The 13170-nt window shown below is 40.4% G+C and overlaps 1 protein-coding gene across 1 annotated transcript in view; it reads right to left on the bottom strand.

The window, feature by feature from the left end:
* Positions 1-13170, bottom strand: part of TOPAZ1 (testis and ovary specific TOPAZ 1) — a 1272938-nt gene that overhangs the window by 60175 nt on the left and 1199593 nt on the right. The window contains exon 17 of the mRNA XM_044060400.1: positions 5406-5589. Coding sequence (XP_043916335.1) covers positions 5406-5589 — 184 coding nt within the window. The remainder of the gene's footprint in view (positions 1-5405; positions 5590-13170) is intronic.

Below are 13170 nucleotides of genomic sequence, written 5' to 3'. Positions count from 1 at the left end.
TAGTGGAGAGTTACTATTTTTAAAACAGCAAGATGGACTGAAAGGGGTGGTTACTTTTGTATTTTGGTACTATGAAATACTGTAGGATGGCCAATAAATTTAAATAATTGAAGGGTGGGATTTCAAAAGTGATGGTTTTGTGATTACTCACATAAGCCAGTGAAAGTAGAGAGAAATGAGATATATGGTCAGATTAACATAAGAGGCGGGCAACTAGAAAGACAGTGGTATTTAACAAGACAACTTAAATGGGTGGGAGGGAGGGAAAAATTCTGCCTGACTCAGAACAGAGAGAGCTGTGGTCTCTTTTGAAGTTTTAATATGCTGTTAAACAGAATGCAAGCAAAACACAAGGTAAAGAAAACAAACTACAGTATTCAAAATATAGAAAGACAACACAGAAATACAAAAAATAACAGCAAACTAACCTTTCCTTCACAGCAAAGTGTAGCAGAGTCTGGATGATCAAGCCTGCCAGTCATGGCATGCACATCTCAAGGAGATGAAAGTTTTTGCAAAGTAGGGCAAGGATGTAAAATTCCTTTAAGAAACTCATTGGCAGGGTGGTGAAATGGCCACAATACTCCCCTCCACCAGGTAACCATAGGCAGCTGTAGCTGACACCATACATTCTGACTACTAAATAAGTGATACCCAAATCATGCAACTGTCAGAGGTGAGCCAGAAGGAACAGCATACTGACCACCTGCAGCAGCTAATAATGCCTCTTTGCCCAAAAGGATGATTTGTTTCACTTGGTAGTGTACATATTCCAAGTGGAAGGTTCCTAGTGACTTCATTCACTTCTAATACCAGTCTAAGAGGTTCAATTGGATTAAGGGATCTAAACCAAGAAACCATGTACTGTGATACAGTTGCCATTTCTCCAGCAAAAGGAAGAGTTCTTTGATTGTACTTGTTAGTTTTACAGTATTGACAGCCTTTCAAAGACCTGAAAGTCTTCTTTGCCTTTAAATGGTCAGTAAATACATATTTTTTTCTTCTTTGAATTTTGTGATGAAGCATGGAATCAGAGGGATCAACCCCCTACCATGGGATGGAGAAAGCATCAACTTCCAGTTCTCCTTTACCCTCCACCTCCAATCAAAACAGGAGAACAACCACATTCATCCAAGTGGCCAGAAAAGGTTGTTCTCTGGGATGCTCCACATTAATATCTTCCAGAATGTGAAAGAGTGAGAGTAATGACTCTGTCTATGGTCCTACCAGACTAGCACTTCTCTCTGAAAAGGGAGCAGGATTGTGTGCCCCTTTGCCAGTATAGTGGTTACAAGGCAAGAAGGACTACCCACAGCTACAAATGGTTTAAGTTCAGTATTCTCTCCAGCAACACCAATTTCCTCTAATGGTGAAGAAGAGGAGGTGGGCTTCCCAATTTGCCAGGGTAATGTGCTCACTTGTCAAGGCTTACAATGAGTTCAACTGCAGGAAGTGAAGACCCACCGTGAGATGGGAGAATGTGTCCACCTTGCCACAGCTATGCAAAAAGGATTTGATATGAGAATAAGATCTCTGTGCATGTGGTTGATTCTACAGCTACTAGCATCTCATACACCATTTCCAAAACAGCATCTTCAGGAATCTCAAAGGCACAATAAAAACTGTGATGGTTAACAAGCACAGAAGATGCAAGAGGTCTGAGTCTGGTCTGTCCACTGCATTCACACCAAGACTGGCAAAGAAAGGACTTCTGAGGCCCTCTCCCTTGGTAGGAATGCTCCAGCTCTGTGCAGCTGAAGGCACTTCTCTGAGATGGGAAATAAAAGGATTTCTCCTATATTACGAAGACCTTTGCAGAGAATGTAACCATGGGAATGCAAAAGCCAGGGATACTACCAGGAAGTCCATCAATGAAATCCTCAAAACATCTGTCATCCACACAGGAAACCCACAAAATTCCTTCTCCTTCAAAGCAACTTTCACATCAGTCATGACTTTGGAAACACTATGGTAAATGAAAAAAGACCAAAAAGGTAACACTTTGCAATGAGTGAGGTGTCACTGACATAAATCAAAGCAACTTGCAGGGTGGACTCCAGATGCTGATGTACAACACTGTACTCCACAATACATCAGAGTTATTCCCAGAAAGTTAACATCCAGACCTTGATATATGAAATGTGTGAGATTTAGTCACTGAGACCCAGGATAAGAAAGAAGTCTTGTATCCTGTTCAGAGCTAAGAGGAGGAGACAGCAGAACCCTCTTGGGTTCGTTCTCAAGTAGGGAATGCCTCTACAGCCCTTTTAAAGAGTACAGTCTGTGTTTGCAGAGACAGCCTTGTTCTCTGAACAGAGTCCTTTCTAGCTAGGATCTAAGAATTACAAAACATGAATTTCTAGAACATGTCAAGAAACCACTTGTCTTTTATGATGGCTCCTCAAGTCTGGGCAAACTCAGAGAACCTCTTCCTCCCAGTGAAAAAAACTAAACTTTGGTTGTGACTGTGGTTTCTGAGACAGAGGGGAAGTCCTCCTGGGAGATTTAGATATCATAGCTATGTGGGGGAGGGACTGACACTTGAGATTCTTCCTCAGCCTGTAAGGGTGCCTGTTTTTTTTTTTTTTTTTGCAAAAGGCTGGTCCTTATCTGGAAAAGAGAGGAGAGATCTTAGCAGTGGGGGGCCATACAAAGACTCTCCACACCAGAAGGGCTTGCTTCCTCTCCCACAGATCATTACCCAAATCCAGAAAAGCATTGACAAATAAGATCCACCCCAAGAAGGGGGCATGAAATGCGGTCTGCATCATCTTTTAGTTGAAGGATGGCGGCTTATGCCATGTCATCCTACATGTGCATATGCCTGGGCCTGCTGCAGCATTATCACCAACAAATGTGGCTCACTGTGGAAGCTGAGGACAGGGTCTTGACCAGCACTTTCTTGAGCCAAGACTCGGGGAAGTCTGAAAGCTATATCAACACTAGATCCACTAGGGAATAGTGGACTCTAGGTGGGTGAAATAGGCAGATGGGATAGTTAGGGGAATCTAAGATCCAAGTGGAAGGGTGGATATAATCTTGCTTAACCTACCCAAAGCTTTAGCATCTTTGTTAGATGGCATTATGTTATGGCCCATGGAACCTATGCAGGACTGAAGAAACCAAGCCTGGTTAGGATCTCACCCAGGTCATTACCTTTCTCCCTATCATGTGTAAAATGGATGAGGTTTAAACAACACTGACTTCGACTTCCTCATATTGAACTTTCTGAATGGTACTCTTCAAAAGAACTTACTGTCAAAGCAGCTTCTATGTGCAGGCCGACAATTATCCATTTTGCATTTGGGTTCTCTTTTATTTCTGAATTCATGCATCAATGATGTCAGCATGCATTACAAGGGGGATGTGAGAAGGTGAACCCTCCTCCCTCGCACAAGGGTATGCAAGGGGCTTCCTGCCTGCATGAGTTTTGACCAATGCACATTCAAAGTCAATGAGCACAATATGAACTGTGCTACTTTTATACAAAAAGATCAGAAAAAGTTTTAGCATGTTATTCAAGAAATGCAAGTGTTGTTTTGTTAGGGTGGAATATACACATTTTAGAAAAATGGAATTTGGTGTGCAACTACTATTCCATTGAATGCTTAATCTAATGTTCTACCACAAAAAGCTATACAGATTCTGCATGAAGTGATAAAGATGAAAGATAATGCTGTGAAAAAAAGGCTATTATGGCTCTTGTTCACTCACAGAACTGCCTTTCAGATTATAACAGGCTTATCTCCAACTAAAATGTTCATGCCACAAAGGGTAAGATATGTTTGACTTAATTTTGCCAGATCTGGAGGAAAAAGAAAACAAAACATTTTATCCTTAGCATTAAACAGAGATGCTCAGGACATCTTGTTATGCTGTGGTCATTGGTCACAATATGTTTGTGACAGTGCATGTCAATCAAATCAAAGCAATATTCACACAGACTGAATCAGTCTGACGACCTAGAAAAAAGTCATTAGATTCCTTATGTAGCACAGAGATTCTGACATGTTTGCTACCAGAAACATTTGATATGGGTCTATATTATATTTTCTAAGTGTCAGTTCAGCAAACAGCATTTTACATCGAATTGCTGTTCAGCGAACTGTTCATAGTGAGATCACAATACAGTGAAGATCTGAAAATTTGCCCTTTCCTCACTGTAGTGCGATCTCTGAGTTGGTATATATAATTAGCGGGGGTGTGGGAGGCATAGCCCCCCACAAGCGCGTGTTCGCTGAACAGCATTTCGATGTAAAATGCCAGTTGCTGAACTGACTCTTTGAGAATATAATACAGACCCTTTGATATATCTGTGGAAGATGCAGGTAAAAAAATGCTGTTGTTAGCAAAGCTGGTGAAGAATCCTTACCTATGCCAGTGGTGATGGAAGACAGGCATTCTGGAGATCTGTCTCTTGCCACTCCCATTTAGAGAATGAAATCCACCTACTTATTTCAAAGACTAAGATACTGATGAAATACATTTTGTCCTAAACATTCACTCAGGTTTCATCAAAGGCAAGAGAGTCTACCCTGAGCTTCTTAGTTAGAAAATGACAAGGCAAGCAGTTTGTCTTGACTTTATGCTTAGTACATAACAAGTATACAACAAGAATCAATGTAACACTGAAACCCCTTCGGTAAATCGCATTTAACATCTTTCAATATATATACTTTATTCATTTTAATAATTTGCAGTAGACTGTTTAGTTTTAGTCATGAAGTGTGTAGAATTAAGCACTTAAATCTGACTTGCATAAGGTTGAGAAAAACTTAGCCTCTCACCACATGTATCTATACAAGCCTTAAAGATGAAAGAATTAGCTACGATTGCCATGTAAACCAAACAGCAGAGGTATCCACTGTGCAGGGACACTGGGAATGTTCCTTTGATAACTACTGACCTGAGTGCCAGAGGACCAGCTGCAGTTAAGAGGTCCTAGAGTTTTCCCATCCTGGGAAGGTTGGAGACTCTTCTGTTATGACTGTCAGCCTCTGACTGGGGCAAGGCCTCTCAAAGACAGAAAATAAAAGGGAAAAGGCAGGATGATATTCAAGACATTTATACACGTGTTAGAGTAAAATGCTCTAAATCAAGCATTCTTTTGGAGGAGGAGAACTAACAGGGCACAGCCCAACAAAACAGTGTACAGTCTGATGGTAACCAGGGACAGATACTGTTATACTCCACACAGAGGAATAAATGGGTGTCATGCAACAAAGTGGGTTAAGTGACTCATTAGCCTAGTAATTTACCAATCATTTTCTGAATCAGTTAGGCATGGAAAATTCAAAATTTTTGCCTTTGACTATCAGTTGACACCAAGACATATTAGTTAGGAAAACAAAAGACACCACCAGATAAGTCAGATAATGTTGCGGGTTATTTAAATAAGAACTAACCTTTTCACCACAATCTGCAGAGTTGGAGATGAAGAAGCAGGATTCTGAATACTGCTTGCATTGTAAACAAGAAAGACTTCCAAAGCCAGTTTCTGTTCGGTTTCAGACATGAAATGAGGAACTGGAAGTATTCTGTGATATAGGCTATTCTTCATAGGTGGGTAGCAACCCATTAGTAAGGCTTCTAGAAGACAAACAGTTTACAATTAGTATAAATAAATATACAAGACATTAATTGCATTTAATATTCTTATAGTACTATGCACTGAATATTTTATTAATAAAATCTAGACAAATAAAATCCAGTAAAGTCATATATAATACAAACTGTGATTACTGAAAGAAAGGGCATTATTGTTATAACTGACAAATGAACAGCAAAACACATATATTGTATAAACTCAATCTACATGGTCATCAGTTCATGATGAAATAAAATTTCCAACTAAAACAAACTGAATATTTCACCGGAGACAGAATGCAGCGTCCTGAATGAAAAACACACACACACGCACATTAAATGCAGGCAGGTGAAAAGCTTAGCAATGTGGCCCGATTCCATGGCACAGAGGGAAGCAGCCATGACCACAACCCAAGCAACTAGGGTTTGACCTGCATGCCTGGAAATGGACCATAGAGGAAGGGAAGGGGAGGAGTGAAGGGGCATAGAACGTTTGCCTCTCCATGTAGGTGGGGTAGGGGGTTGCATGCACTGGGAGTTACATTGGGTAGCTATGATTTCCCTGGTGGAAACCACGTCCCCTGCTTCAGGGGGAGGGGCTGCTTAAAAGGAAACACCCCTTTTGGAAGTAAGGGGATATTCTTCTCAGTCGGCACACTGCAAAAATCCTACCTCACATTCAGCTGAGTGTATGCAGGGACATTAACGATAAAAAATAAGAAAAATAACAGACCACTCCTGATGGCTACCTTAGTGATGGCCATAGCTCTCAACCTTCCATCTCCAAAATGAGGAACACTCGCCTTCATAATGTGGAACAAATGGGCAAAATGTGGAACACATACTAATGGCTTACTAACAACTTCAACTAGGAAGGTCATAGGATGGTTAAAATATCCTGGTTTTACTTATAAAGAAGATCATTTAATGAATTAATATGATTAATTTCTATTTACCATGAATTTCACTTAAAAAAATTTCCTAACACTGAATGTGTGACAGACTCTTTCAATGTGGAACTTTGAGGAACTTCGAGGAACATGAACTTTTTAAGATCTCAAATGAGGTACATTCCTCGTAATGAGGTACACTTGAGAGGTATGGTGATGGCTACTCCCAGTTCATCCTTGCTCCTGTGATGGGGAAAAACTGTCCAGGAGGGGGCTGATGACCAACAGCAGTGTCGGCAAAATAAAGGCTTAGCAATGTAATAGACTGAATGTATGTTACACTTATAAAATTCCAAACGTCCTACAGTAAGCCATGTGATTTCCTGTCAACTGCATAACTAAACCCCCTGAAAAGTATACTATCTGAAAACAACTGTCCCCTTACAGGCACTGATTATCCGGCATGTTCTAGTCTCCCTATCCTTTCTCCAACCCAATTCATGATGAAATTACTTGTCCCCTAACTATGTCCACTGGATGTCCTTATATAATCAATGGATACTTTATCCATAGTTGACAGGTGGGTGGACATGAGATCAAGGCTGCTCAAGGTAGCATTATCCTAGTGATCAACAAAGATTTTAGCTGCTTAGCTCAAATTATACCCATAGCATGGGTTGTTAGCATGCATGACACCACTCCTTTAAATATGCAATGCTAGCATGACTGCATGCATTCCCATCTACTTTGGAATCCTGCTTATTTATTTTATTTATTTATATTTGTTTACCAGTGAAGTGCACTGATCTCAATGGACTTCTGCAGACACAGCCTAGGTGAATAGGATCACTTAAGAAATTAACATAACATATTTACAGATACAAGGATATACTAAAACCAAATGTTATATATATGTATACATACACACACACACACACACATATATATATATATATATATATATATATATATATATATATATATATATATATATATATATATGATTTATCAAAATGTGGAATGGCACTTACATGAAACTGGGATGGTCGAATGCATGTTTTCCAGTTTCCGTAATGCTGATATAGAAATGTTCAAATTCACATTAGCGAGTTGTAGGGTACAGTTGCTAATATGGGATGGACATTCTGATAACAGATCGCACTACAGCAGAGATTGAGAAATTTACCCTTTTCCTCACTGTAGTGCAAACTCAGAGTTGGAATATATAATATGCAGGGGGTATGGGGGTGCAGGGGGGCTTGTCTCCTTGCAAAACGTTACTGGTAACAGGGACTTTCGACATTGGAATTTCCAGTGTTCGAGTATTGAGTCCATGCTTATTTCCAGCATTTTGGTAATTCCGTATTACCAAATTCGGAAAATGAATTCAATCAAAATGTGGAAAATTGATTGTTATATATATTTGGGGGGGGGGGGGTGTAGCCCCCTCACCTAGGTGGGTTTCAGCTAGTGCGGTGCAGTGTACTGTAGTGTTGGGCAAGTGTTTACTTGCCCTGGGAATACCTATGTGGTTCGGCATTTTAACTTTCGTGATTCTCTTCTCGTCCATGTCGTCTTTGGCGTTTTGGGTATCGGAAGTACACTAATATATATAGATAGATAGATATATATATATATATATATACACACACACACACACACACACACACACACATATTTACAGATACAAGAATATGCTACAACATTTAGTTCACAAGCAGTTAATGTCAGAACATGGATGGAAAAATAGAATTATGCTTAGCAGTGCCTTATGGAGAAGATGGAACCATAATGACTGAGACGGCTTATGCTATAATGCCTTATTGCCACATTCACACTGCTTCACTGCAGAAGTGTTCCCAGTCTAGTTAGGAATCAGCCCACTCCTTGTTTGCCTAAACTCAGTAGTAGGCACTTTGTCTTCAAAAGCCCTCCAACTCCTGCAAAGTTAGAAGATCACCATGCAGCTCTAGGAGAGTGATATGCTACAAATTCATGAAACTATTCATATCTCTAGCAAAAGCTACCCCAGAATGAGTTTCCCGAAGAGTGATAAAAATGTAAGTCAAGAACTGGGTAAGAACAGGCATGGTAAAGATGAGCCCTACCTTGCAAGTAGGTGGAACATACCCAATTATCTAGTAAACAGTAGCAGCAATAAGAAATCAGGAACAGACTTGAAAGAGAACGATGGTTCTAAAGCCAATGACAGCAGACTGTACATCGGAGTACTCAAGTGGAGATGAGTTAGAAGGACACTATACAATGCTGCTGCCATATGGTCTCAGAAGAAGTCATCAATACACTGCTGCTCGGGGGGGGGCAGTTACTAGATGAACCTGACCATCTCCAGAGAAGTGACAAGGAAAAGTACTGCAGGGCAACTCCAGTAAAGAAATCCTTGTTACTGAAAACACTGATCTTCACGTTACCCCCCCAGGAATGTGCAAACATGGATAGACTTTGAAGAAGCATGATCACTGCTATCACCACTACCACCAGCACTATGGTGAATCATTACCACTGCTATCACCACTACCACCAGCCCTATGGTGAATCATTACCACTGTTATCACTACTCCCACTATAGTGAATCATTACCCTGCTAGCACCACTACCACTATAGTGAATCATTACCACTGCTATCACCAACATTATGGTGAATCATTACCACTGCCATCACCAATACTATGGTGAATCATTACCACCACTATCACCACTACCACAAGAACTATGGTGAATCATTACCACTGCTATCACCACTACCACTATGGTGAATTATGACCACTGTTGTCACCACTACCACCAGCACTATGGTGAATCATTACCACTGCTATCACCACTACCACCAGCCCTATAGTGAATCATTACCACTGCTATCACCACTATCACTATGGTGAATCATTACCACTACCACCACCAGCACTATGGTAAATTATGACCACTGCTATCGCCACTACCACAAGCACTACTGTGAATCATTACCACTACTACTAGCACTATGATACAGGCTCTGAAGTACAGGAAATCACAAAGAAGAGCACAATCTGCTGGTAATGCAAAGCCTCTAAGATAAAAATGCAAACACTTCCTGTGGGGTTTTCATAAACTGATGTGCCAACAGGCAGTGATCATGTCTCAGTAAACCATCTACAAGCCCAGGTTTAGCACTGGTATAAAGGACTGGGGGGTTAAGGTGTGGAACTTTATGCACAGGATGTGCTGGCTAAAGCTGAGGAGATTCAGAACTGGAAAAACTCCCCCTCCCCACTACCATTATTTTGGAATAAGGAAAAGAGACTATTATGACTTGTTTAATGAATTTAGACCTCAATTAGCAATAATTCTACAGCCTTTTTTATGGAAAGAAGTGAGGCTGTGCTAAAAAAACCTGATTTGCCAGATGAGGCTTTGATGGTAACAAATTCATTAGCTTAACAACACAACATTTTTGGTACTGTCCTGGAATAAGATTAATCTGTGCTGGGTGATGGTGTCTCCAGACTGGAGAAACCTGGAATCCCATGCGAAGATCTTGCAGGCAGGGCTGCTTGGGGTGCCTTTGAGGCAACTGCCCAGTTAGTCACACAGGAAGCAAAAATGCTTGACATTTAAAAAGATACTTGTGTGTAGACCTTTTCTTCAAGGTTCATCATCATCATCAGTCCCACTTTTCCCATTTTCTACAAGGGGTCAGGGAATCGTGTTAACTGTTGCCATCTCTCTTGATTCAATGAGACTCCTGCCTTCTTCTACACTCATGCCTGACTGTCGCAGATCTTCTTTTACACAATCCATCCACCTCTTTGCTGGATGCCCTTGTTTCCTCTTACCTTCTTCCTGTCTGTCCCAAATCTTCTTCACCAGACTGTCTAATGATTTTCTGCGTATGTATCCAAACCACTGTAATCTGTTCTGTTTGATCTTTTCTGCAATTGGAGATACTTTGGCTTCTGCTCTTATGTCCTCATTTCTTCATCTGTCCCACAGAGTGCATCCTACCACCCTTCTCAGGCACTTCATTCCATCACCTCTAGCGTCTTCATATGCTCTGCCTTTATTGCCCAGGTTTCTGTACCATACAGTAGTACTGGTCATACCACTGTCTTCTACACCTTACTTTTCGGTGTCTTTGTCATTTTTCTGTCATAGACTACACCTGACACTCTATATCAGTTGGCTGCAGCCCCTCTGATTCTAGCTTTAACCTCTTCATTCAGACCTCCCTTCTCCTCACCCACCCCTCCCAGATACTTGAAGCTATTTACCTGTTCCACTAGCTTCCCTTCTATCTCAATTCTCAGCTTCTTCTGATGTCCCCAGTTTGCTGCTATTACCACTGTCTTATCTGTGCTTATTGTCATCCCATGTGCCTTCAGTTTTGCATTCCATTGCTCTACAGTTTGCTGCAGCTCTTGCTCAGATTCTGCCTGTAATGCCACATCATCTGAATACAGCAGCTTTGTTGATCTGTCCCCTCCAACCTGTTTGCTAATGTAGTCCATTACCAGTATGAACAGTAGTGGGCTCAGAGCTGAACCTTAGTATACACCCACTCCCACTGGGAGCCCCTCTGTGAGGCTAAACACCATTCGTACTTGAGTCATTGGGTCCTTTTGTATAGGCCGCACTAATTCTACCAATGTTTCTGAGACTTCAATCCACCGCAGTACTGCCCAGATCAGCTTTCTTGGGACCCTGTCATATGCTTTCTCCAAGTCTAGGAATGCCCAGTTGGACTCTTTCCTCATCTCTAGCTTCTTCTCAACTATTTGTCTCGCTGCAAACATCGGGTCATTTGTGCTGCATCCTGATCTGAATCCAAACTGCTCATCTCCCATCTTACATTCTACTACTCTGCGTATCTGTTTATCAGTCACCATCTCTAGAACTTTCAATGCAATGTGATAGTAGTTTGATTTCTCTGTACTGCCCACAGTTGTGGATGTCCCCTTTGTTCTTGTACACTGGCACAAGTATGCTTATTCCCCAGTCATCTGGGATATGCCTTTGTCTCCACACTGCTGAGTATCCTCAGGAGACATTTCTCCCCTGTCTCATCCAGCATCTTTATCATATCTGCTGTGATGACCTCATCTGAGCCTGCTGCTTTCCCTGACTTCATTTTACTTAGTGCTATTCTTACTTTTTCTAGGGAAGACTCCTCTTCTCTCACCATAGGCTGTTTCTGGGGCAGTACAGCTTCTAGGGGGGGTTTCTTCATTCAGAAGCTGCTGGAAATACTCCTTCCATCTGCCTTTGATGACTGTGGACTGGTGAGCAGGTTGTTGCTGGCATTCCTTATGAAGGGTGTCTTGACTATCTTCTTTATCTTTCTGTCTTTGCCTTGCAACCTGAGAGAGTTTATTCTAGGTTTTCTTACTCCTTTCCTTCAAGGTTGTATGGACTTATCTAATGGAGGAGGAAGGGTTGTATATAGCCTTTGACTTGAAAAAACTCTGCCATGTACTTGAAGGTTCTAATTTATATCCTGTGGGGGATCCCCATCTGGGACCTCTCTGTGGAAAAAAACATCCAGGGTAGCACAAAAGAGTTTCTGTGAAAGGTGGAGAGATGTAATCAAATAATTAAGTACAAATAAGAGCATGCAGATGCAGTCCTTGTCAAAGCATTAGCAAAATCACGGGTGTTGCAGACAACAATAGTCTCCCACTGCCAAAACTGTTAAGAGATTTTTAAAAAAAATCTCTACGGAGTACTTTTAAAAATGTTGGGGAAGTACATGGTTATAAAGAAATGATTCATTTCAGGTGGCATTTGAAACTAAATTGCCTATACATAGTAAGGCCTTACTAAGTTTAATGCTGTTGTCTGCCAAAAAAGCAATAACTAAAAATGGAAATCAAAATATAAACTAACTATAACTGAAGAACTGAGTATTTCAAAGGAGGCAAAAGAACTACAGGTGGGATCTTTAGAAAAGTGAAGGAACAAATTACATAGGTATAAATATAATTTGTGGGAACAATACATACAGACTAATTTTCAGGAGGATGAGTAAAGTTTAACAGAAGGCAGAAATTCAGTAAATTAAGTAATGGAGTAAATAAATGTTAAAAGGAAAGAAAACATATTGGTAATGTATAATGCATAAATATGACAAATATTATGTTTTTTTCCTTTTCTATTAAAATATGGAACTGCACATGCCCATCCCTTAAATCCTGACTCACTACTTACTGAATATATTCTGATACCTGTTCATTTATCTACAATACAGTTTTTCTATAATTAACACTACTTTACACAATATCCTGTTATAACACAGAGCTCTTCCCTGGCAGAAGTTTATGTAATGTCAGCCTTTTTAATTATTTTTCTTGTATCATGCTGTAACTTAAACTTGTAATAATTTTAACTATCTGACGTTTTTGTTCTACATCTACATTATACAATTGTTAAATACTTGTCTAAGTACATGTTTATTGCAGAGCTTTTCTCCACGGGCCTCCACTGAAAATGAGCTCATACTGACCCAGTGGACTATCCCAGTAAACAAATGCCAACCAGTAAATAAATAAATAAATGTGTGCCTATGTCTTAAGTGATAATTTAATAAGAAGACCTTTGCCAATTATACAGACCATCAGGCACTAACCTAGCCTTTTAAAGGATGGCTAGGGAGATGACTATTTCATTAATTATCCACCTATCATTACAGTGAAAATGCAAC

The sequence above is a fragment of the Protopterus annectens genome, chromosome 2.part0 (genome assembly GCF_019279795.1).
Source record: "Protopterus annectens isolate FY-2018-M chromosome 2.part0, PAN1.0, whole genome shotgun sequence".
Lineage (NCBI taxonomy): Eukaryota > Metazoa > Chordata > Ceratodontiformes > Protopteridae > Protopterus > Protopterus annectens.
Note: the sequence above shows the minus strand (reverse complement) of the source record. Positions and strands in the feature narration are given on the sequence as shown.